Source organism: Protopterus annectens, chromosome 10.part0 (assembly GCF_019279795.1).
Source record: "Protopterus annectens isolate FY-2018-M chromosome 10.part0, PAN1.0, whole genome shotgun sequence".
Taxonomy (NCBI): Eukaryota; Metazoa; Chordata; order Ceratodontiformes; family Protopteridae; genus Protopterus; species Protopterus annectens.
The window spans coordinates 638337907-638364521 of NC_056744.1; the positions used below are offsets into that span (position 1 = coordinate 638337907).

General features: G+C 44.7%; 1 protein-coding gene across 1 annotated transcript in view; it reads right to left on the reverse strand.

Annotated features, from left to right (window-relative positions):
* The window catches only part of NDC1 (NDC1 transmembrane nucleoporin), a 2145343-nt gene that overhangs the window by 878693 nt on the left and 1240035 nt on the right, over positions 1-26615 (reverse strand). Inside the window, exon 11 of the mRNA XM_044085460.1 lies at positions 5521-5685. Coding sequence (XP_043941395.1) covers positions 5521-5685 — 165 coding nt within the window. The remainder of the gene's footprint in view (positions 1-5520; positions 5686-26615) is intronic.

Consider the following 26615-nt stretch of genomic DNA (forward strand, 5'->3'; position numbering starts at 1 on the left):
CTCGCTGCAGTCGTATGACATGTACCATATAGTTCAGTGACCTCACTGAGAAGGTAGCTGAACTAAAAACCCGCTTCCCTAATCGATCCATCGACCGAGACTCTCCTGGGCTAACTCCCTTTTAGTGGCCACCGCCACCAACATGGCATCTACAGGGGTTCCCTTACTCCAGTGAGAGCTGTCGAAGGGTGGACTAAGTATTTTGTCAGGTCTTTTTGGGACTGGTTCCACAGTGTCCAACTCCTTCCACGCCCTGGTAGTGATCAGATCTACCAGGGGGTCAGCTGAAGGGGACACCCAAGAGGTAGACGGGCCTGCTTCAAATGCCTCCAGGAACACAGATTCGTCCGATGTAGGCTTTGGGGCAGACCACCCCCTCCTAATCCTGAGCATCTCCATGATGTCTCCAAAGGAGAAGCCCTCGGGGGGTGATCTTGGGGAACCTTCCCCTTCCTCCAAATCTGTGTCCTCGGTCAAGGACTCAGGGGAGTCCAAGTGCCTCCTCTTGCACTTGCGCTTGTGAGGAATCTCCTCGGGGGGGGGGGGGGGGCTGTCCAAGGAGACCTCACCAGCAACGTCATGTTCCAATGGAACGACCTGGGATGTCGGAGCAGGCTGTCCCTGGGACTGGCTGACAGAAATCGGACCCATCTGAGATGGGGTGCAGGGTGGAGCCGTAGCCAAGGCCGGGGGTCTGGAATCCCTCGACACAACCCTCTCCACTACGTCGAATGCAGAAGGAGAGCCGCTCTCTCTCGGATCCGAGAGCAGACCCTCCCTCTGATCCGACCGCGTTGGCTCCGGCCCCGATCCGCCAGAAGGTCCAGTATGCTCCGGACCTGGATGGAGCCGAAGGCACACTGAGACCCTCGGATCCGAGAGTTCGGATACGAAGAAAAGGGACCCGACAGACTTGAGGGCATTGTTGGTGCCGAAGTACCAGATACGGTCGGCACCGACACCCCCCCCCTGGCGCCGACGCTACCCGGCTCCGAAAACTCTGAACCCAGGAAGCGGGTCGGAGAAGGAGCAATTGGGGCAAAAAAAGGTGTCGAGCTCCCCCCGGAGGGGGGGGGGGGGGGAGGCAGGAGCACTCCCATCTGCAGCTGGGCCTGGAGGAATTGTCTCATCATCCGGTCCAAGTCTGCATCCGTCAGGCTTTGGGTGGATCTGGAAGAGGCCACCGAGGCGGGACGGGAGTGCTGCCTCGATGACCTCGACGGGGGCCGGGCCTCCTCCTCCTCCGGTCCCAGTGAAAAAGAAGGAGACCGGAGCCGAGGGGTGGAAGGCTTGGAAGTCCTGGAGGGAGAAGACCACTTAGCCGGCGGGGCCGATGAAGAGGCCTCGGCCCACCGCTTCTGGTGCTTCTCCTTCCGTTTCTCTTTCCTGGACTCCCCTATCCTCCTGGCCCGAAGCGGGAGGTTGAGTCCCGGCCAGAGGAAGGGAGGCAGGAGTGGCAGTAGCCGCAGCAGGAGCAACCGTGGGACCGGAGGCCGAAGCAGAGTCCGGGGGCAGCAGTCCCGCCAGAACCAGCTTAGTCCTCCGGTCCTTAAGTGCCCTGGGGTTGAACGCCGCACATATGGAGCAACCTGATGACAGGTGTCCAACCCCAAGGCACAACACGCACAGAGTGTGGCCATCCGCCGGGGACAGCTTATGGCCACACTCGGTACACTTAGAAAAAACAGCTTTTGGGCCCTCGACATACTGAAAGGAAAACACACACGCTATGCCCCAACACACAGCACACTCCCTAACGCACTAACGAGGGTGGGGAAGGAAAACTATGAAGAAGATTAACAGGTAAAGGGAAACTTGTACACAACACACGCACACTAAATTTACAAAAAAAAAAAGGAGAAAAAAAGGGTAAAATTTCTCACAAAAAGACGCTAAGCCTGGAACTCAGTGATCGAGCTGCTAGATGAAACCGCAGCAAACTAGATCTGAGGTTAGGTAGGGTTGGCAGGGGATTATGGGTAGGGGGAGGAGCTTGGAGCTCAGATCTATGCTGTTGGAAACTGCCAGCTCGGATCCGATATGGATCCGAAGACCCATAGGTTGATGCACAAATGAAGTTAACTACTTCAGATCAAAAATTTTGCATGGATGGACATTGTCTATCCCTCCCAGACAAAAGAAACAGACGGTCTCAGAATCTTTAAAGGGTACCTGCCTTCCACACAAATACTTCCCTTTTCTTCTAGACACAGATGAAAGTTTCACAGATTTTCCTCAAAAAAGGGAAGGAAAGTCCCCTAGGGGCTACTTACCTGCCCAAAACATTAAACAAGCTGACTGCCAAGACTCTTCCGCAGAAAGAGACTGGCTGAAATTTTCAATTGCGAGAAAGTTATGATTTTTGGCACCTGTACATCTGCCTTTATGCTTGCATGCCCTACTGCTTCCTCAGAAGTACCATGTATGAGGAAAGCACCCAAAAGCTTTAATTTACTAGACGGACATCCAATCCTTGACAGGATACCGCTCATATAGCTTTATGCTACTGCACCAACGATATAATGATGAACATCCAAAATCACATACTACAATCCTGATTTAGAGTTAATTCTAGTTTAGTATTTAAGAATGTATCAGTCAACACTGAGGGTGAGGTGGGGCAGAAAGGATATTCCAGGTATTAAAAGTGTAAAACTATGGAGAAGCATAACATGAAAAGCACAAGGTAATACAGTTATCTTAAAATAAAAGTGATGACCTGCTTAACTTGTGGTACCACATACAAACCACATGCTAAACTTGCATGAAAAGGCATCCAGATCTTTGCTGAACTACGGCCTGTTAGATCCTATCAAACATAAAAATAACAGTAATTTAGGATCGAAGCAAAACAAAGAAAGCAGTGAAGCCTCAGAATACTTATGTGCCATGAATGGTATCCCCTAATTCTCTGACATTAACACAACCGTCATCCAGTCAACCACTATGCATCATCATCACCTAAGTACAGTACACATCTAATCTATACATACATTTTGTGCCTCACACTGTTCTTATCAGCCCTCTTCTAACCGTTTAATTTATACTATAATCAAAAGCAGTTTTATATTACGTATAACAGAGTGTAAAAATTATACACTTGCCTGTTTTTCAGTATTCACGTTTGTGAAGTTACATCTTAACATTGCGTTCTAATATTTCTGTCTTCAATATTACTTTTTTTTATGTCCTGAATATTGTTATGCAAACTGCCTTTCCTTCTTACTCACCAGATATATTGCTGCTTACTCTTGCTGTCCAATTTCTCTCCCTATGAGTCTACTGAAAATATGACCTCCAAAGTTTGACTTCCCAGTTAACAAAATGTTAAAATATACAGTAAAATAAAAAATATATTAAACCTTAAGTTGGTTTATACTCTTTGTCCCTCTTTCCTAGAAGGAAAAAAGACAATTGGAAAAAAATATGCAAATTTAACTTTTCCTTTGGTTCTCTGTCAGGACAAAGAAATATGCCTGGGGCTCCAATTAACATGAAACTTAAATATACTTATACAGTTCATAAAAACGATATATTGCAATACTGTCAAAGAAACATCATCTTTCCTCATATTTTCATATTAAAATACAGCAAACGTGACAGTGAGACCATGTAACAGATTAATAAAACTGCACCCTTGCCTTAGACTTTGAATACGATGGTGTAGAATGCCTTCTTTTCTTGAGCCAGCTGTTTTTCTTCATTGCCTTCCATTGCAATAAAAACAAACTTTTGTAGGACAAACTAAGAAACAATTATGAGCCACCTCTGACAAAGTAAAAGGGCTATGAATCCTCCTCTTGTACCTGTGTAGTGATGTACCCTCCTTTGGTAAAGGGTGCAGCTGGGAGCATTAGAAACTCTAGAGAAGATCTAACAACACTCACGATAAGGTTTTCCTACTAAAACAAACAGCATATTAGCTGACTGATGTGCCAGTTGATGAGAATTAGGATGCTTTGAATACTTACTCTGAAAGTCTTGGAATGCCTTAAAAAGTAGAGGAACTCCCCCATTGACTCTGGATATGAAACATTTGGGAGAGCATCCACTTAGGAAAGGAAATGTACAAAAAACAGGCTACCTGCAACTTTCTCCTGTGGTATGAATGACATCATTAAAATTAGTGTCCTGAAGGAGAGGAGTCAGAAAACTGAGTGCAGTCATAAAAGGAAAGGGATTCTAATCTCTTCAATTTTTGTAAATCATTAAAAGGTACCAAAATGATTTTGATTACTCAATTTGAACTCCAACCAATGTTGGTCCCAAAACGGACTAAACAGAAGGCCTTTCTAGAGAGGTTTATAACGGTCTCCTCTGCCACTCTTTTTGAGTCAATAGCAAGTAGTGGAAAGAAGGGAGAAGAAATGGTTCTGTCCATGAAAGAGCATCATCAGAATGGTACTTATTTTCATGTTCTTCTCACAAGATGTCTGCAGCCCACGTTCCTTCACTTACAAGACAGCCTTGGAGAATACTAATGTCTGTTGTATCATTAGGCCTATGAAAGTGCTGCTTAATTTTAAATTTAAGAACCAAGAACGGTTGACAATTCCAGGTACAGATAAGACCAACTTTGATTTCCTGGATACGACCAACTTTGATTTCCTGGATACAGAGTTAGCAGGACAGATGTACCAGTCTCAGCAGATGAAGACATAGGAAAAGAAGATCCAGAATCTATGTGAGAGCTGTATTCTACTCTTATTTCTAACAAATTTATAACTTTTACTCTCCTGCCTGTTCACATATTTATTTTGGGAGTTTTCTTCCTTCACTGACCTTACCTTTTCACACTTGTTGACAATGATTGATATGTGCTAAAGCAAAAGATACACTGGCAAAAAAAAGTTTTCCATCTTTATTTATCAATTTAGCCACTGCAAATAACACATGAAGACTACATACCAACAGAATTAAAAAAAAAAACACTAGATCTATCAAAAATCAAAACTGAATAGTCAAAACTTCTAATTCAGATAGGTGTAAGACTCCAAGTCAATAATAACTGAACAGAATGGGCAGTCACTTGTGATATGCAAAGGTATGCTGGTGTAGTCCCACACAAGACTTGTCTTGGTACTTAAAAGAAAGAAGGAAGACAATGTTTTTGCCATTTCTGGCTACAAAGTGATACAAGGTAAGATGGGATTAATCAAAATTTATTCAAGTTTGATGACCGGGGAAGTCCACTGGGCCATAAAGAGCCCATTTTCAGTGGAGGCCCAGGGAGAAAAGCTCCTGTTGTAGCAACCCTCTGAAAGACGACTAGTTCTCAGTGAATTACAACTGTACAAGGAGTAAGGAAGACTACTTCAGTCTTCCTACATCCATTGTAACAGTTCAAGTTGTGGTCAAATTCAAAACATATAAAAGTAGATGTGCTTAAATGTGAAGCAGAAATATTGTCTACCTGCAATTCTTTTTCTCAACTTTTTTTTGGATTTGCACTGGTAAATAGAACTGCTTCAACAGTACTATAAGACATCCGCCTCTTTGCCCAATATTCCAGATATTTACCTGAACTGGATGACGATGATCTTGATTCTCCAGAGCTCGAATACGAGTGCCTTATTCTGCCATTCACAGCAATAGCTTCTTGATAAGCAACTAGCTTCTGAGTTAAACTACTCAACAAATTTAAACACTCTGTAGAAATTGCCAACCAGTTGTGAGGGTGACCACCTAAAATTAAAAGAAACCATTGTCAGATCACAGTAAATAGCATTCACAGCATAGAAACATTATAAATCATATCAGCTGATCTATAAAGAGTCCTTTCATGATGGGGCCTATAAATGGGTTCATCCTCTTCAATCACAACCTGGCATTCTTATCAGAAGATCCTGTACTTGGGCACACAATGATGATATTACAGATTAATTGAACAAGCTTAACACTGAATTGACCAAATTGCCCATAACCACTAGTGAGCAGACTTCCTGCAAATCAACAAATTCACACACACAACTTCAGCTATAGCACCCTGCCAAAGTGGGGCTGGACTGATGAGTTGGGCATCTGTGACTCATCAGGAAGTTACCTTTCATAACTCAAGTAATATAGTATCATATTTGTCATGCCCATTATCAAGGAGCCTTCATAATGGGTCTTTTGATAGGACTGATTCCCAAGCAGTAAACAAATAGGGTAGGAAAAGCTGCAGGACCAAGGAATACACTTTTGAAGACTAATTCCCAAAATAAAGTACCACCCAAGAAGATGGACAATAACGTCTGGTGAAGGTATACACCAACGACCAAATGGCTGCATTCAGATGTATGCAGTGTAGACATTCATGCATTCAGATGTATGCAGTGTAGACATTCATGAAGAAAGCACATGCAAACAAACATCTGGTGGGTTTCTGACTGCAATTTTTTTTCAGTGGATGGTAAGTAATAGCAAAGAATGATGCAGCTGGAAATTTAACTGGAATGGATTTGCTCAACAACTACAACCATTTTTTTATGGAGCTAAGAAAATGAATAAATACTCGGTTTTCCTAAATTAATACACTAACTTCAGGCACAACATAAGCTGGCAGTACATGGGTGAATAATTCTCTTCCCCATTTTCTGACAGAGAAAACAGGAATATAAATGAACTGATTATGGGGCAATTTAGAAACCACATTCAGAAGGAAATATGTACTATTCTTAATGGACACCCAGTCTCTGTGAAAAGCCTGATATGCTTTCTTATACATGAGGACTTGCCACACAAGATCCTTCAAACAGAAGTGATGGCTACCAGGAAAAAAGTGTTTTTCCAACACCTGATCATACTTGCAGGTTAGCCTTGGTGAAAGGCAAGCCTGACACTTAGGAAGGTCAGATCCCACAGGGGGGAGGGACAGCTTCTTCAAAGGAGAACACAGATGCAGCACTCCCTTTAGAAGCTCTTGATGAGCCTGTGCTGAGAAAGTTCTGCCCCACAATATATTATGGCACTAACCACAGAATAACTGAAATCCAAATTATACAAAGTGCCTAAGAGAAGTAAGAATCACCTGACAGCTGGCTTACTAGGGCAGTGTAGAGTACAATTCCAGCTATCTGAAGAACCATATCCATCTGGAGGCATAAGCCTGTAAAGTGGAAAGCTTCCTCATCACCTCTAACATACCAACTAGAAACTGACAGGATTAGAGGAGGCCTATATTAGCAGCAAGATCTTTAAGTGGAGATAGATATCTCACCAAGGACAGGAGGCATCCATGGCTAGGACTGGAAGAGTTTCCTGTACCCACAGGTACCTGAAACCCATCCATTCTAAGCCAATAAAGTATAAAAAGAAGTTATGTACTCACCATAACATTCCATCTGAGTAGGTAACTTCATTTGTCAGCAACCTGTGGGTATCGGATCCGACCTGGATCCAAGCCGGCAGCTTTCCAAGCTAAAAGATCCGAGCTCTCAGCTCCTCCCCTTACCCATAATACCCTGCTACCTCCCTCCAGTCCTCAGATCGAGTTTGCCACTTATCAATCAACAACAGCCAAACATACTCGAAAGAGAACGCTAACCTGATACACAACAGAAGGAAACCCTTCTGATAAGAAAATGATCACGAAACAGGCTGGGGGAAGGAGGGGGAGGGTTGGTTGCTGACAAATTAAGTTACCTACTCAGATGAAACGTTATGGTGAGTACATAACTTATTTATCTGAAGTAGTTAACTTCATTTGATCAGCAACCTGTGGGACAGAGTCCCCAGCTACCAAAAACCTGAGAGGTCCTCATGGAAGGATATTCTGGAGCACTGCGGAGCCAAAGGCTGCCCTACCTCTAGAGATCAGATCCAGTTTGTAATGAGAAATGAAGGTATGAGAAGAGGCCCAAGTAGCCGCTGAACAGATATCATCTAAGGGAACCCTTGACCAAAATGCTGCAGAGGTAGCCATAGAATGGGTAGAGTGAGCATGAACCCCCAAGGGTTCTGGCCTACCGGAAGCTGAATAGGCTTCTAAGATGCAGTGGGATATCCATCTGGCTACAGTAACTTTCGTAACTGGCTTGCCTAAGGACGGCTTAGCAAAAGACACGAAAAGCTGTTCTGCTTTGCGAAAGGCAGTTGTCCTATGCAAGTAAAATCGCAATCGTCTATGCACATCCAACAAATGCAGTTTATATTCCCCTTTGTTTTGAAAGTTGGGGAAGGAAACAGGCAAATTGATGACTTGATTGATATTGGCCTAGGAGGCCACTTTAGGCAAGAATGAAGGATTAGTCCTGAGAGATACTCTGTCCTTATGGAAAACCAGGTACGGGGGTTTCGTACAAAGGGCTTGAAGTTCAGACACCCTCCTGGCTGAAGTAATTGCAATCAAGAAGGCGGTCTTCCAGGATAAGAATTTTAAGTCAACGGAAGCTGCGGGTTTAAAGGGTGGACCCGTTAGGGCCTGGAGAACTAAAGTTAAGTCCCATGGAGGAACCGCTTTCTAGACCGGAGGTCTTGAGAGAAAAGTGCCTTTCAAAAAGGTCTTGCAAATCTTAGCGGAAGCTAAGGGTTTAAGGTTGTCCACGATGTGGAAATGAGAAATGGCAGCCATCTGAACCTTCACAGTAGAAGAACTGGCCCCTTGATGGAAAATATGAGACAGAAATTCAAGAACTGCTGTAATGGGAGCCGAGAAAGTATCCAAATTCCTATCCTTGGCCCAGATGGAAAAACGCTTCCATTTACTGTTGTAGATTTTTCTGGTAGAGGGTTTATGTGCCGCTACCAGAATAATTTTTACAGAAGACGAGATACTGGGAGTCCTAGCCGTCAGTGGAACTGGATCAACCAAGCCGTGAGCTTGAGGTCGTCCAGGTTCAGAGTTTGCCATCCCGAAGGATGAGAAATCAGATCCGGAATGGGATCTAAGACCCAAGGAGGAGCTATGATGTGAGACTTCAGATATGGGAACCAAATCTGACGAGGCCAGAATGGGGCTATGAGGATTATTTTGCTCCCCAACCGACGAGCCTTCTGCAGAAATTTTGTCATTAGCGGAAGAGGAGGATAAGCATAAAGAAGTCTGGGTGGCCAAGCATGAACCAGAGCATCCCTAGGATTCTCCCTCTGTGGGGGAATTAGAGCGAAAAATTTGCTGCATTTCGCATTTGAAGGTGACGTGAAGAGAATGCAGCAAGGCTGACCCCATCTGAGGAAGATCTGTTTCGCTACCAAGGGGTTTAGAGACCACTCGTAAGGTGTGAGAATAGAGCGACTCAGCTTGCCCGCTAGAATGTTGGACCAACCCGGAATGTGCATTGCTATCAGAAAGCGGTTGGTAGAAATCGCCCATTCCCAAACTCTAATGGCCTCTCGACAAAGAGGGTAAGACCTGGTTCCTCCCTGTTTGTTGATGTACCAGACTACAGCCATGTTGTCTGTCTGAATTGCAACCGTCCCTGGAGGGAGAAGGTCCTGAAGGGCTAGTAACGCTAGAAGCACCGCCCTCATCTCCAGAACACTGATATGCAGACCGGTCTCTACAGAGGTCCATGTGCCTTGGACGGTCCTGCCCATGCAATGCCCCCCCCCCCAAGGCGAGAAGCGTCTGTGGTCAGCGTGGCTTGGGGTAGAGGCATTACAAACGGTCTCCCCTCCCGAAGCTCTCGGGAATGAAGCCACCAGAGAAGGGAACTCCTGCAAACCTTGCTCAGGGGAATCGGTGAATCCAAAGGGTGTAGAAGGAGGGACCATTGGACCTGAAGGGTCCACTGCAGGACTCTCATGTGCAGTCGAGCAAGAGGTGAAAGGCCGATGGCCACCGCCATGGATCCTAGGGCTCTCAGGACTAAATCTGCAGGTGGGGCCGGGGGACTGTAGAAGTGCTATTACATGGAGTGACAAGGTGCGCAACCTGTCCGTTGTCAGAAAGGCCCTGGACTGGAGTGTTTATCCTGGCCTCTATGAAATCTAGAACTTGAACAGGATGCAGAGAAGACTTCTCGAAATTTATGGTAATGCCAAGGTGATGGGCCAAGAGCAAAGCATAATCCCTGGCGGAAAAGAGTAGATGCCAGGTGGGGGCGGTGAGGAGCCAGTCGTCTAGGTACAGGAAGACCTGAATTCTCTGAAGTCTCAGGTGGGCTGCTACAACTGCCATGACCTTGGTGAACACCTTGGGGGCTGTGGTGAGGCCGAACGGAAGAACCCTGAACTGATAATGACTGGCCCAGAGCCGAAAGCGGAGATACCTCCTGGATCGTCTGTCCATGAGAATGTGGTAGTACGCATCCTTGAGGTCTATGGAGCACATCCAATCGTTCTCCTGCAGAAGGGGGAGAATAGATTGCAGAGTAACCATCCGGAATTTCTCTTTGGCAATGAACAGGTTCAAAGTTGACAGGTCGAGGATTGGCCTTAAATCCCCCGTCTTTTTTGGCACTAAAAAGAACCTGGAGTAATTGCCCAACCCAGATTGCTCAGGGGGGGACGTGTTGGATGGCCCTTTTTTCTAATAATTTCTTTATTTCTGAAGCAGCGGCCTCCCTCTGATGGGGTGGGACATTGGGGAGGTGCCTCTAACGGGGGAAGATTCAGGAAGGGGATAGAGAAACCTCTGGATATTATTCGGAGCATTATTCGGAGCACCCAACGATCTGTAGTAATGGACTCCCAACTTGTTAGATGCTCCGAAAAATGCCCCCCCCCCCGACTGCCTCCAGAGAGGGACAGTCGGGCAACCCCTCAGGGCTGCTTAGCGGGTCGGTCGGAGAAGGGTTCTCTCGACCCGAAATTCTTCGGCCCCCCTCTGCCTCTGGGCCGGCGTCCACCTTGTCCTCCCCTGCCTCTGAAGGACGAAGGGTCCGGAGCGGGACAGGACTGCTGTGATTTTCGGAACCACATCTTCTTTTGACCTCTCTGGTTCCTTGAGAAGGACCTTTGACGAGCAGAGAAGCGGATTTTGACGGCAGACAGAGTCTTCTTGTCTTTTTCGCTCTTGAGTAGCGTGTCGCGGACGGTCTTGCCAAACAGTGTAGAACTGTCAAAGGGAGCGTTAGTGAAGGACGCCTTGAAGGGTTCTACAAAGTCGCAAAGACGGAGCCAGGCATGGCGCCTCAGGGGGACTCCTGCTCCGCTGGCTCTAGCCGCCCCCCTCTGTGGCATGGGAGAGGAGTCGCATAGAAGTGTTTGATATTGACTTTAGAGTGGCCATGCGAGCCGAGAAAGTTCGCTTGTCCTCAGCCGCCATGGACTCTGGGGGAGACCCAGTGTACTCTTTTATCAGATCCCGCTGGAGCCTAATGACGTGTGCCAGATAATTCAGCGCCCTTATAGAATAGGTGGCTGAAGCAAACATCCGCTTTCCAATGCGGTCCATTGTCCGAGACTCCTTATCAGGAGGATGGACCGAGGAACTTTCTTGTGCCAGTTCCTTCTTAGTGGCAGCCGCCACCACCATGGCATCCACTGGGGAACCCTTATTCCACGAGGGAGAAGGGGGACTAAGAATTTTATCCAGTCTCTTAGGGATTGGCTCCACAGTGTCCGGCTCCTTCCAAGCCCTGGTAGTAATCAAATCTACCAAGGGGTCAGCCGGGAGGGACACCCAGGAGGTAGACGGGCCTGCGTCAAACGCCTCCAGAAACACAGACACATCTGAGGAAGGTTTTTGGGCTGACCACCCCCCTCTAATATGCAGCATCTCCATAATGTCTCCAAAGGAGATGTCCTCTGGGGGTGACGTGGGGGAACCTTCCCCTTCAAGTCCGTGTCCTCTGTGAGGGACTCGGGGGAGTCCAAGTGCCTCCTCTTGCACTTTCATTTGTGAGGAACCTCCTCGGCGGGACTGTCCGAGGAGGGCTCACCAACGGGGTCCTGTTCCTCTACAGGAACTAACTGGGACGCAGACGCAGGCTGTCCCTGGGGCCGGATGATGGACGACAGGCCCATTTGCGAGGGAGTGAAGGGTGGATCTGTAGTACGGACCGTGGACTTCGAACTCAACAGGACCCTCTCCACCACGTCAAACGCCGAAGGTGAACCACTCTCCCCGGCTTCGAGAGTAGTCCCCTCGGCTCCGATGTGAGGACCGGTGTCGGAGCCGAAGCGATCGGACCCGAAAGGGAAGTGCGCTCCGACAACAACGGAGCCGAAGACACACTCACCCCTGCGTATCCGAAGCTCATCTCTCGACCCCGACAGCTCGGATCCGAGCAATGACCCGACAAGCTCGAGGGTAAAGCCGGCGAAGTGACAACCACTATCGGCGTAGACTCCCCGGCACTGAGACGACTAGGATCCGACAGCTCCGAAACCCTATAGTGGATTGGAGAAGGAGCAATTGGATCAAAGAAAGGGGCCGAGCTCTCTCCCGGAGGGGGGAGAGGCAGGAGCACTCCCATCTGCATTGGGCCTGCAGGAATCAGCGCATCATCCAGTCCATATCTGCGTCGGACAAACTCCTGGTGGACCTGGAAGAAGTCATTGAGGCAGGCCGGGAAGGCAGCCTAGACGACCTCGAGGGTGACCAGGACTCCTCCTCCGGCTCCGGAATGAAGCGTGGAGAACGGAGCCGAGAGGGGGAAGACCTGGAAACACTAGCGGGGGAAAACAAGCACTTTAGGTGGCGGAGACGAAGGGGCTGATTCGGCCCGTCGCTTATGGCTCTTATGCCTGTCCCTGTCCTTCTCTTTCTCTCTATGCTTGTCTTTTTTAGAAGAGCTTCCCTCTCCCTGGGAAATAGCGGGAAATTGAGTCCCAGGGGAGGAGAAGCTAAAGGCTGGACAGTCGCAGCCGCGACTGGTGCCACTGAGGGAGAGGAGGAAGAAGAATCCGGGGGCAAGAGCCCCGCCAAGATTAACTTATTCCTCCTGTCCATCACAGCCCGAGGGTTGAAGGCCGCACAGATCTGGCAGCCCGATGTTAAGTGGGCTACCCACAGGCAGAGAATGCACTCAGCACATTTAGAGAAAATGGCCTTGGGGCCTTCAGCCATGACTGAAACACACACCTTAACACACACAAAAAAAGGGGGAGGGAAAACACTAGATTTTACCACAAAAATTAACTAAAAATTTGTTTAACTAAACTAAGGGACTATTATACACGCACACACACCGAAAAGGCTAGAATTTAGACTAGAAAAACTCCTGAATTCCTCACCTAAAAAACGCCAAGAGCTCATAACCTGATGCTTTAGAAGCTGCGGCAAACGAGATCTGAGGACTGGAGGGAGGTAGCATATATTTCTACTATATCCCCAGCAACATTCCCTCCTAGACTGTGACATTCATCCAAACCCTGGCCCCAATACTGACTTTACCTATAACCTTAACAATTTAACATTGCCTGTGATTTCTACATTATCTAAACCACCTAACTCCCTCCTGATAGCTCACCTTAACATTAGAAGTATCAACAATGAAATTTCCCACCTGCATGCATTCCTTGATGTGCACTCATTTGATATTCTATGTCTTACAGAAACTTGGCTAAAACCATTTACTCTAGACCAGGAAATTAGCCCTCCTGGCTATAACATCATTAGATGTGACCTTAAAACCAAAAAAGGTGGAGGTATAGCCATTCTCTATAAATCTAATCTCCAAATGTCCCCCTTTAATGCGGTTCCATCATTAGACACCAAATCTGAAATCCTGACTATCAAACTCCAAATCAATAACTCCAAATCTATCTATCTAATTTGGATGCATCTCCCCATTGGTAACAATACCAATACTCTTGAAAACTTACTTAGTTACCTCTCTACCCAATTACCCCAGGAGACCATTGTAGTGGGTGACTTTAACATCGACTGGTCCACCTGCAACTCCCCTAAACCTACTAATCACATCAATCTCTTTGGATTCTCACAATTAATAACCACTCCTACTAGAATCCACAAACCTAGCAGTAACGAAACTACTCTTGACTGGATCCTTACTAACAGCCACCCTGAAACTTATACTCCAGGAACCCTTCCCGATGATATCAGTGACCATATGCTTGCCTACATTATTAGACAAAAAGTCCATATCCCAAAAAACCTTAATCTCAAAACCTCCCGCTCAAAAAAATTCTGTAATCCAGACAGCTTCCTAAACGAACTGCAAGCATGTGACTGGTCACCACTGACCCATCTTGAACTTGATGAGGCTGTGACCTACTTTAACACTAACTTTCTTCAAATCCTAGATTACCATGCACCTTATCGCTCTACTAGAATAAGAACCAAATCTGCCCCATGGCTCACAAAACAAACTAGGCAAAAGATGCTCCTCAGAAATAAAATCTGGGCTAAATGGAGAGCCACCAAATGTCCATCTGATCACCTCCACTTTAAACAGTTAAGAAATGCCACCAAGAACGATATTCTTAGAGACAAAAAAGACTTTTACCTTCATCTCCAACAAACTAGCCAACAAACTCCACAAAAATTTTGGCCAGGGATAAACAAACTTCTTCAGCCAGATCACTCTACTACTCCAGCCCCAGCAGGTTTCAATCATAATAACTCGAACCAGATTCCTGAAGCCTTTAATAACTACTTTACAGAAGCCATTCAAACCCTAGCCAATTCTTTACCACCTTTTACTGCTTCCCCACTAAATACCGCCAAGACTTCATCTCCTACCTTTCAAATACAATCTGTACCTACACCTCTCATCTGTAAGCTACTTCAAAAACTGAAACCTTGCACCCCCTTCTGCTGACCGTCTCCCATCTGAATACCTACAAATTGCTGCAAAAGCCATAGACTATCCCATCTCTATCCTTATTAACAGAACTATCTCAGAAGGCAAAATCCCTACCATATGGAAAGTATCCCACATCATCCCTCTACATAAAGGTGGATCTTCTATTGAGCTTTCTAACTTTTGACCTATTGCCTTACTCATCCCATTAGCTAAGATAATGGAAAAATGTATTCATAAACAATTACTTAACCACCTACTACAATATAACCTACTAGCAAACTGCCAACATGGCTTCAGACCATTCCATAGCACAACGACTGCCCTACTATCCTTCACAGACTCTATAAATAAAAATCGTAACAATAACTCTTTTTCCTCTGCACTATTTATTGACCTGTCAAAAGCCTTTGATATGGTTAACCATAACTTACTTCTAGACAAACTAAAGGCCCATTCTCTCGATCCACAAGCTTTACAATGGTTTAAGTTGTATCTGGAAAATAGACAGCAAGCAGTACTTTGGGATAACAATCTGTCTACATTACTTCCAGTAAATATTGGGGTACCCCAAGGCTCTCTTAGGTCCCCTTCTTTTTTCCTTATTTATTAACAATCTACACATGAACATACCTCAAGCCACCTGCATTCAATATGCAGATGACTCCACCTTAATCTGTACAGCTAAGAATATAGCCTCTCTCCAGTCCCTCACCCAAACTGTTTTTCATAATGTTGAAAACTGGTTCATGCAACACTACCTCCTCCTAAACCCCAAAAAAACAAAACTACTGCTATTTACTCCAACTCTTAAAACACATAATCCATTCTTCTCTATAACCTCTAACAATGCTACCAACATAACCCCAGATACTACAACCCCGCCTACTAGGTGTAACAATTGATAATTGTCTCAACTACGATGACCACATCAACTCCACCATAAAATCAGTTAACAAAAAACTTGGTACCCTCTATAGAATTAAACCCTTCCTTACCCCTTCTGCCAGGAAAACTATTGCCCAGACCCACCTCATTTCTACCCTTTTCTATGCCTCTGCTATATATACTAACCTATCTAAAAACAATCTCTCCAAACGTTCCACCTGTTATAATAGCATAGCTAGATTCATCACATGCTCCCCCTTTAAAACTCACCACTGCCTCAACCTCAACTTGGATGGCTAGAACTGCAGAACCATATACTCTGTCAACAATTACTTATCACTCAAAAGATCCTATACCACCCAAACAACACCCCTATCCTCACTAATCTGATTACACCATATAAAATCTAGCTACACTACGCTCTGCTAATAAGCTCCTTGTCTCCTCGACTAAATCTAACAACAAAGCTGGTGACTCACTTTTCTCAAACACAGCAGGTAAAAACTGGAATCAGCTTCCTTCCGAAATATCAACCCTTGCTTCCACTTCTCTATTTAAAAAAACATCTTAAAGAACATCTTATAACTCATTGGCTTTGTCCATGTGCTAACCCAGACTGATATCTCTTTCCCTTCCTGTTCTTACCCCTTTCCCCTACTCCTCTAACCTATGCCTCCAAATCTAGTTACTACTCTTTTCTTCATAGTAAGAGAATAAAATATAAGGGCTTTTCTCTCTTAACTGGGTCTTGCTCATACCTACTATTGTGTTTAGTATAATTTTTATAGTTTACAATTTTATTATTATAATTTTTCTTTTGACCAATGTTGCCTCTGTATTGTGATTGTACATGTCTTTTTATATATTGTTAACTTTGTCACTATTCATGCTTGGAGCTTTTCTCCCCGGGCCTCTACTGAAAATGGACATATATCCAGTTAGACTAGCCCGGTCAACAAATGTAAAATAAAATAAAATATTATGGGTAAGGAGGAGGAGCTGAGAGCTCGGATCTTTTAGCTTGGAAAGTTGCCGGGTCGGATCCAATACCCACAGGTTGCTGATCAAATGAAGTTAACTACTTCAGATTGTTTTTTTTTTTTTACCTGAACTTTGCAATAATGCACAAGATCAGCCTTTTTGAGGCAATGTTCAACTGACTGACAATCATTTCGTAAAACCCAGTTTGAACTAGAAGCTTAAGTGTCGAAGCTTCAGGCTTTGCTTATCCTCAAAAAGACTGCTCTACATAGTACAACATGAAACAAATGAGGAGCTGATCCACCAAACCTCTACACCATCTGGGACCATAATACACTTCTGTAAAATTCATGTGAAGAGCCGCCTGCTTGGACTCGCCTGAAGGAGCTTTTATTGTGAGGGGGGTTAACTTGTTTTTCATTCCAGATGTCAGTAAGTGTGACTGTCCTACTCCCATTTCATCCATTGCAACTGGAATTTTAAATCTAGACCACTGAGCAGCTTGGCACTATTTCCGGTCTGTGCTACAAGCCATATTCGACAGTTTAGCAGCCCTAGTCTGTTCTGTTCTTGTTTTGCTTTTGTATCAGGAAATATTTTCCCTCCAGACAAGGAAATTTCTTCCTATTTTGTGACCTATGCCACCTAGAGCAAACTTCATGCACAAAATAGCGTGCCCCCCCTCCGTAAAGTTAACCTTATGTTAACAAGTTTCCATTCGATCTGGTACTGCCTTATTATATACTTTATCTAGTTGCTTTATTGTGCAGTTTGCAAAGTTGCCCTTGTGTTAAGATAGGATCTCATTAATACTGCCTGCTACCATATGTTTTGCCTTTTGTTTCATTGAGCCACAAGCTTAGCCAGTATTTTTGGAAATAAACCTAGTCTAATTTCTGTCACTGGATGTACAAATTATTCTTAGTGGTGTATGCACAGTTTACTGACAGACAGCCATTCCAAGTAAAGTACTACTTCTCCCACTAGATTTTTTTTTTCAGTTATTTTTTTTCTTGCCTCTACCCTAGAGCTGTACTATTGGGTGTACTTCGATAGCCAGTCTCTTACCACTACATAGGTTAAACTCATGCCATGTAGTCCTAGCCTGCTCATATTGAGGCAGCGTAGCAAATGCCTCCAGTGTATCAACATCCCCTACCTCTTAGACCATTCTAATTAGATTTTTGAGGGGGAAACACTCAGACTGGAGGTACATCTTTTCAAACAACCTTCCAGTAGTAAACATTTACTGAGGGGGTTAAAAATGTGGAATCTTCCCATGTATCTGACTCGCACATCTGTACCTGCACATTCCTCTACAGCAAATTAAGACTATAACTTCCAGTGTCACTAATGCCTGCAGAGAAAGTCCTTGTTAATGGTGATTACACTGTCACACGTAGGGTTACCACCTTTTCAAATGCCCAAAGTGGGACATTTTTGGTATAAAATGTCAGATTTTGCAGGGCAAAACATACCCACGGCCAGTACAAAGGACAGAACTTCACTTTTTTGCATAAATAAAAGCTTATTCTTGTAGCATTTTAGTTGCTTATTCTGTTTCTTATAACATTTAGGTGTTTCAGATACAGAATAACTGTTTTATGCACCTATTACATAAAATATCAGAAATATGTTTGCACTAAAATCTCAGGACATTTGCCATTTTTTTTATTTCTTTGCAGGATACAACTGCCCGAAGGCAGATTGTCCCTCGCAAAGTGGGACAGGTAGTAACCCTAGTCACATGCTGACAATGCATTCATTAATCTATATGAGGCAAGAGTAAACTGCCTCACTGATAATAAAATTAAAGATGCCACAAGAGCACATAAGCTTCTTCATTGGCCTAAACACAAGTAGAACCTTGTGATTACTCATGTGGAGGTGACCAACCTAAAGTGCTTCATCTTAATGGACATGCAGAGTCACAACTGAGCTTTTTACGTACGTCTCCGAGGGAGGTAAACCACTAGTACTGAGTATTCTACACCGACTAGGAATAATTATGAAGATTAAAGACAAAATAAATGACTTAAATAACTGGCTAGATAACTGATGTCATTTCAAGAGGATCCAGTGCAAGTCTGCCTGGGATCAGATGGTCAAGACCTCCTGCTTTGCTAGGGATGGCCTGTTATCTCTCTTGTCTCATGACATTCACGTGCTGGATAAAACTTTGGTTTCAGCAACAGTGCCCTTTTAAGGCAACATTCGTCTCACTGACATACCCATTTAGCAGATTCCAAATTGAAACAGACGCTTAATCAACAAAATGTTAGAAAGTACAGTTTTGTACCTACCATAAATGTAGATGTCCGAACTGGATAGCATCTGCAGTCATAACAAGTGGGTTGTCCTGTCGTCAGGCAGCCTTTCAGTCGGCCGGATTCCAAAGTCCGGGTCCGGCTTCGGCTGATGTCGCACTCCACCCGATGTCATCTCTGTTGGCCTTCGGGTATAAAGGCATCAGCCGACGCCATTTTCCTCAGAGTTTCTTGCCCCAGATGCCAGTAGCCCTCTTGCAGGCTAAAATTTGGATAGATGCCAATGTTTCCAAATAGATAGAGGTAAACACAACAATAAGCATGTATGTACATATACAAAAACAAATACACCATAAAAGACTCCCCAACAGCTAGCTATTAGAAGGGTAAACACCCTAGGAGTACCACAGAGGGATGGTGGGAGGGTAATCCTGACTGCAGATGCTATCCAGTTCGGACATCTACATTTATGGTAGGTACAAAACTGTACTATGTCCTTCATGGATGCATCTGCAGTCATAACAAGTGGGTAGAATACCATAGCCAACTAGGGAGGAGGATAAAGGTAGATTATGGTGTGTTTAGGATCCCTTGCAGTACAGCAGTGGCAAACCCTGCTCGGGATCTGGAATATAGAGGCAAATTATAATGCTTGGCAAATGTATGCACGGAGGTCCAAGTAGCCGCCTCAATAATGTCTTTGGTTGCCACTCCTCGTAAGAAGGCTGTGGTAGTGGCTGTTGCTCTTGTAGAATGAGGTCTTATGTTCTGTGGAATTGGTTTTCCATGGAAGGAGTAACAGAATCGTATGCAATTTCCTATCCATTTGGAGATTGTCTGTTTGGAAATAGCTTTTCCTTCCCTTCCTGTTGCATAGGCTACAAAAAGTTGGTCAGTCTTTCTGCTATTTTTTGTTCTGTCCAAGTAGTAAGCGTAGCTGTCTATGTACATCCAAGGTATGCAGTATTCTTTCCCTCTGTTTTGTGGGTTGGGAAAGAAGGTAGGTAGGTGGATTGCCTGGTTTAAAGACACTCTGGATACCACCTTAGGCATAAATGTAGGATTAGTCCTCATGGACACTCTATCTTGGTGGAAGATTAGGAAGGGTTGCACTGCCATTAAGGCCTGTAGTTCTGAAACCCTCCTTGCTGAAGTAATTGCCAGTAGGAAAGCAGTTTTCCATGATAGGTGTTGTAGGTCTGCTGTTGCTGCTGGTTCAAAGGGTGCTAGTGTCAACTTTTCTAGCACAAAGTTTAAATCCCAAGCTGGTAATGGTGGTTTCCTTGGAGGTTTTACATTCTTGATTCCTCTGAGGAATTGTCTGAGCAAAGGGTGCGAAAAACAGGTGTATCAAAGCTGTATTCTGCTGAAATAGCTGATGCATGTATCTTGATGGAGGAGTAGGACAGGCCTGAATGAAGAAGTTCGCCAGATACTCCAGAATGTTAGGCATATCTATGTTTGACACATCTTTTCCTCTTTCCGTACTCCAGATGACAAACCTTTTCCATTTTCCAGCATAGTTCCTTCTTGTTGAAGGTCTGCGTGCTTCAGAATAATGTCTTTAACTCTTTGGGAAAGTTCTGGAATAGCTGCTGTTATGTGATGTTCCATGCAGTCAGTTGTAAGGTTTTAGGTTTGGATGTATGATGCTGTAGTTGTTCTGCGTTAACATCAAAGGCATCAGGGGAATTGTCCACATATTGTTCCGAGACATGCTCCTCAGTAGTGGGTACCAGTGTTGTCTTGGCCAGTTTGGAGCTATCAGGATTATCCTTGGACGTTCTTCCTTGATTTTTAGTAGTACCTTGTGTATCAAAGGAAGAGGCGGGAATGCATATGCTGTTAGGCCTTTCCAGTTGAAAGAGCGAATCCACTTTCCATGCTAATGGGTGGAATGTCCTTGTGCAGAATTTTTTGAGCTGGTGATTGAGAGGAGATGCGAATATGTCTATATGTGGCATTCCCCATTTCTTTGAGATGGTCTTGAAGATGTCCGGATGAAGCTTCCATTCGTGGGCATCCGAAGTGGTTCTGCTTAATATGTCTGCTAGGGTATTGTCTTTCCCTGGTACAAATATTGCCTGTAACTGGATGTTGTAGCTGAGTGCCAGGGTCCACAGCTCCAAGGTCATTCTGCATAGGGGGTATGAATGAGTGCCTCCCTGTTTGTTGATGTACCACATGACTGTGGTGTTGTCTGTCCTTATCATCAACTGGCCCTCTTTGAGAAATGGTTTGAACTTTTGGATTGCCAGTTTTACTGCCAGCATTTCTTTTAGGTTGATGTGCAGTGTTCAGTTTTGTTAGTGCCAAGAAGTATAGAGGGAGTTATTTTTGTTTTTCTGTAGTCAGGAATGCCATTTGTTTTACTGTGTCCAATTCCGCGCCCAAGAAAGTCCTTGTTTGGGATGGTATTAGCCTTGACTTTTGTAAATTGACTGTGTATCCCAGTGCTTGTAGCAAGCAAATGACCCTTTGTAAATCTGTTGTCAGCTTGCTTTTGTTGTCCCCTTGTAGCAGGCAGTCGTCCAGGTATGGGTAAATTTGAATTCCCTGAAGTCTGCAATGGATTACTGATGCCAGGCATTTTGTGAATACTCTGGGCGCAGTAGATAAGCCAAAGGCAATGCTGAGAATTGATAGTGCTCTGATCCTGCAAGAAATCTGAGGTATCTTCTGCAGATTGGTCGAATGGGGACGTGCAGGTATGCCTCCTTGAGATCTAGAGTTACCAGCCAAGACTCCTTGCCCAGCATGGGAAGAAGTTGCTGTAGGGTCAGCATTTTGAATTTTGGGACAATGATGTATGTATTTAAGGTGGACAGGTCGAGAATTGGTCTCCAACTTTTTCCTTTCTTGGAACTAGGAATAGTCTGGAGTAGAACCCCTTTCCTTGCTCTGCTGCTGGCACTCTTTCCACAGCTCTCATGTTTGCTAACTCCATTATCTGGCGTAGAGCCTCTGTTTTTTGATTTGGAGGTAGATTTGGCATTCCTCTTTTGACTGGAATAGTGTGGAAGTGAAACCGGTAACCTTGATCTATGGTTTGTAAAATCCACTTGTCCTTTGTTATGTAGTGCCAGTTCTTTGAAAATAAGGTTAACTTTCCGCCTAGAGGAGCTGCTATTTGTTCCCTGGTAGGCGGGTATAGGGTTAAGTCACTGTGGTTGTGTTGATGTAGTGGCAGTGGCCGTGTCTGTGCCTCTGTTGTTACCTTGCCACTGTCTTCCTCTGTAGGCACCTCCTCTGGATTGGTTTCTGCCTCTGGAACGTCTATTCCTGCCCTTTGAAATTTTGTGGAGTCAGGAAAGGACCAATTTTGGCAGGCCAGTTCCTGCTAAACCTTGGGGTTGAACCTGCAAGAAATCTTTAACAGTTTGAACAGATTTTGCCTTTTCTTCCATTTTCTTCATAACCTGCTGGGCAGATGTACCAAACAAACTTGTCTTGTCCATAGGAGCATCTAGCAACTTAGCTTTAACATGATCCGGTAAAGCTTGTTCCTTTAGCCATGCATGCCTTCTTATCACTGTGCCTGTCATGGCTGATCTAAATGAAGCCTCCAGTGCATCATAGCCACATTTTAAGGAATGGTTGCTAACCTGTTGTATGTTATTTACCATATCTAATACATATTTCTTATCAAGAGATTCATCAGTGGTTAGTTTTTTAGTTAACTGATCCAGCATAAACTCTTGGTATTGTATCATGTGAAACTGACAGTTTAAAGCTCTAGCTGAGAGAGTAGCTGAAGTGTAGACCTTTTTGCCCCATCTGTCTAATGACCTTGCTTCCCTTTCAGAAGGAATAGGGTTTTTAGCTATGGTCGCGGCTACTGCCTTGGGGCCCAGGGATATAGTTTCTGGGTCTGCAAGTGGAGCCTTGTAAAGGTGGTGATGAGTATCTGGCACCCTGTAAAATCTGTCTGGTTTGGTAGGGGCTGGGGGTAAAGAATCTGGAGCGGAGCAAGCATCATTGAAAGCATCATCCACCACAGAGAGAACAGGGGGTATAGCCAAGGGCCTGTGCTGGGGGAGGTGCAGAAAGGTCCTAAGTCTTTTTCTGGAGTCTGAAAAATCCTGTTGCTGCCATTGGAACTGTTCTCGCATGGCATGCAAAGTTTCCCCAAAGGAAAAATCTTCTGGTGGGGAAGCAGCTGGGATGGATTCTTCAGCATCAGAATCTTCAAAATTGGAGAAGGAGCCTCTGGCTGGTCAGTTATGTCTGATTCATCAGCAGAATCATCAGAGGACACTGGCTCGGGGGGCTCTGCCCTAGGTCTCTTCTCTGGGGGCTGAGAGGCCCTGTCTGGGTGAGATTGAGATCCTCTAATTAAAGAAATTAAATCTTCTGCCAAGGTAAGCATTTGAGAACTAGAAGAGGGCCTGGATGGGGGTGGTTTAACAGGCACTGTTTTAGTAGTCTTGGCAGCTTTAGCCCCGGCGAAGGCCTTAATGGACATGGCTGCTGGAGGCCTAGCAGCACCACGTGCTGGGGTAGAAACATCCAAGGGGATGGTGTCTGATAAGTCAACCACCGTAGTGGGTAAAATTTCTGAAGTCGTTTCAAGAGTTGTAGCAGGGGCCTCAGTTGTAGGAATAGGTTCAGCTGTACTTTGTTCAGTTTTCTCGGTTTGGCCGAAACCGAGACACTCATGATTTGCTTGACCAAGGTTTCGGCCGAAACCGCGGACCCAGTGTCGGTCTTTATCTTCGTTTTTGCCAGATTGGGTAGTCGGAGGATCCGGCGGCATAATGTCGCAAAATCAGAACCGAAAAACTGTTCTGCGAACTCCGACCGGCGCCTAAGCGTTCGTCGGTTGAAGGAAGCACAGGCCGAACAGGCTGCTACGTCGTGGGCTGGGCCTAAACAAGGCAGACAGTAAGAGTGGAAATCTTTATGAGGTATTTGTTTCCCACAGTTTAAACAATTGTTAACTTTTTCTGACATCGGCTGAGGCAAGAAAAGGTCCCCAACGGGGTACTTAGCTTTAGAAGTCTTCGAAGTAGTATTCGGTAGAAGTAATCTCTGGATCCGACCGACCGGCACTTGCGAACAGCTTCTGCTTCGGGCGCCACGCGGCAAGAAAGACTGGGGAAAATGGCGTCGGCTGATGCCTTTATACCCGAAGGCCAACAGAGATGATGTCGGGTGGAGTGCGACATCAGCCGAAGCCGGACCCGGACTTTGGAATCCGGCCGACTGAAGGGCTGCCTGACGACAGGACAACCCACTTGTTATGACTGCAGATGCATCCATGAAGGACATCCTTAAATCAACAAACTGTCAGAGCTTCAGGCTTTGCTTATCCTCAAAAATGTATGCACTTCAGGTATCACTAAACTCTTTCAAGCACAGCAACAGCATTCCCTTGCTGCCTAGATACAGCACATGGAACACATGTAGACTGACAGGGAATCATGGGTGTGTATCCACCTTTAATGAGAACCCCCAATGTCTTAGATCAAATCTTGTATCATTCCAGCCAGGACCTTAACAAAATCCCCATCAAGTCTCCTACTACATCACTGCCAACTACAGTCTTGCTTATATGCCTCAGTTACAGCACACAGATCAAGTCAGCTTGAAAATATTGATGTTAAAAGAAACACATTTAGTCTGGAAGACTAACTATCATTTCATGTATTAATTAACGTACAGAACAAGCAACAAATACACCCAGAGATTTGTAGATTTTAAGGATAAGTACCTTAATCAAATCCTTCCACATTCCAAAAGGGATATCTACTTTTTTTTTTGGCTAACGCCCCATCTCTCTCAAAAGGACCCAACTCCATGGCTTCTCTACATGAACCTAACTGGCCTATTCATTTCAAGATAGCAAGAATGAGGAATCCCTCTAGGTGATGACTGGCCTGCAACCCATTTTCTCCTGCCTAGGAATCCCAATTAGCTCATCCACTTTATGTCCAGAGTCAGATGGCAAGGAATGGCCAAGCTTGCTGGTCCTGTGGAGAGCCATACTTCTCCCCAGCGGAGCATTTCTGTTCCCTTCAAAAGCTCATACAAACTCAGCTAGCTATCAGCTGTCCCCCAAGGAAGAAGTATGCCTTCAAAGTCAATTTCCTCTTAGCCTTACTGCAAGACTTTTATTAAGGTGTGAAGGCTCACTACACTCAAGCTCCAAGTGGTGGAAATTACAGTTGTACAAGCCCTACTTACCTGTAAAAGTAGATGTTCGAATTTCACACTGTCTCAGTTGCACATGGGTTCTGTGCCTGCTTTCCAGAGCTCTTAACTCCCTTCTCTGACTCCCTGTACTAGAGGATCAGCTAAGACCCTCTCATCACAGCTGTCACAGGAAGTCAGCCGTTCAGGCTTTTAGTGCTATGTGGGAAAAACCAAGCAGTACTAGAAGCAAGAACTGCCTGAAACAAACCAACGCACAGCCAAAAAACACCAACACAAATAACCAAAGCCAACCAACAGCGCAATCAGGTTGGATACAATAGAATGAGAAGTTATGTTCTTACCATAACGTTCCATGTTAGTTGTCTTCTTCTCGCCTTCTTTCTTGCTGGATGGATGGGTTTGGAGCCGATCCTCGGCTCCGACTCGGCCTAATACTAAAGCTCGAAAGCTATTTTTACCGGCTTGAGGCTATGCTATGTCCCATAATGCTAGGCGTCATATACCCAGATCTCGTTTGATAGCTAACACTACGGACATATATGTGCCACCACAACAGAGAACAATCCACCTAATCATAGATACAAAAAGGAGAAGGATATATCTATATACATATATCTATATATATATATCTCTATATATATATATCTATATATATATATATATATATATATATATATCTATATATATATATATATATATCTATATATATATATATCTATATATATATATATCTATATATATATATATCTATATATATATAAAACCCCTCTAGAATAGCTAGCAAAAAAGAGGGCGCAAGGGAGCTAGCTGGGGAAATAACTGAGGTGGCAATAATTCTCACAAGGTACTCTAGATCTCCCAGGCTTGGGGGATGGAGGGTGGGTCGCAAGAAAGAAGGCGAGAAGAAGACAACTAACATGGAACGTTATGGTAAGAACATAAATTCTCAATGTTAAGTTGTCAATCTCGCCTTCATTCTTGCTGGATGGGACAGCGTCCCTAGCACCTAAATCCTGGGTGGCTCAATGGAACAAACTCTGAGTGCCGTGGAACCAAAATCAGCCCGACTTCTGGAGGCCATATTGAGCTTGCAATGAGAAATGAAGGTATGAGGAGAGGCCAAAGTGGCCGCTGCGCAAATGGAATCCATTGGCAATCTTGCCTGAAAGGCTATAGAAGAAGCTAAAGCTCTGGTTGAATGGGTTCTAGGCTTATTAGGAAGTTCCCTGTTCCTCAACTGATAGACCAACATGATAAGACAGGACAACCACCTGGACAAAGTTACCTTAGAGACTGGTTGGCCTTGCTTCCCTTCCGCATAAGACAGGAAGAGCTGGTTTGATTTTCTCATTTGCTTAGTTCTATCCAGGTAGAAGCATAACTGACGGTGAACGTCCAAACAATGTAACTTTCGTTCAGCTCTATTGGTGTAATTTGGGAAGAAGACTGGAAGATCTATGGTCTGATTCAGATATTTCTCTGAGATTATTTTGGATAAAAAGGACGGATTAATCCTAAGTGACACTGTCTTTGTGAAAAACAAGATAAGGAGGGCGAACCCAAAGGGCTTGAAGTTCCGAGACACTTCTTGCTGAGGTGATGGCAAAGTACAGTTGTGTACACTTAACATAAATGTAGATGTTCGAGTGTCTTCACTGTTGCAGTCATGACTGTAGGGTTCTCCCCT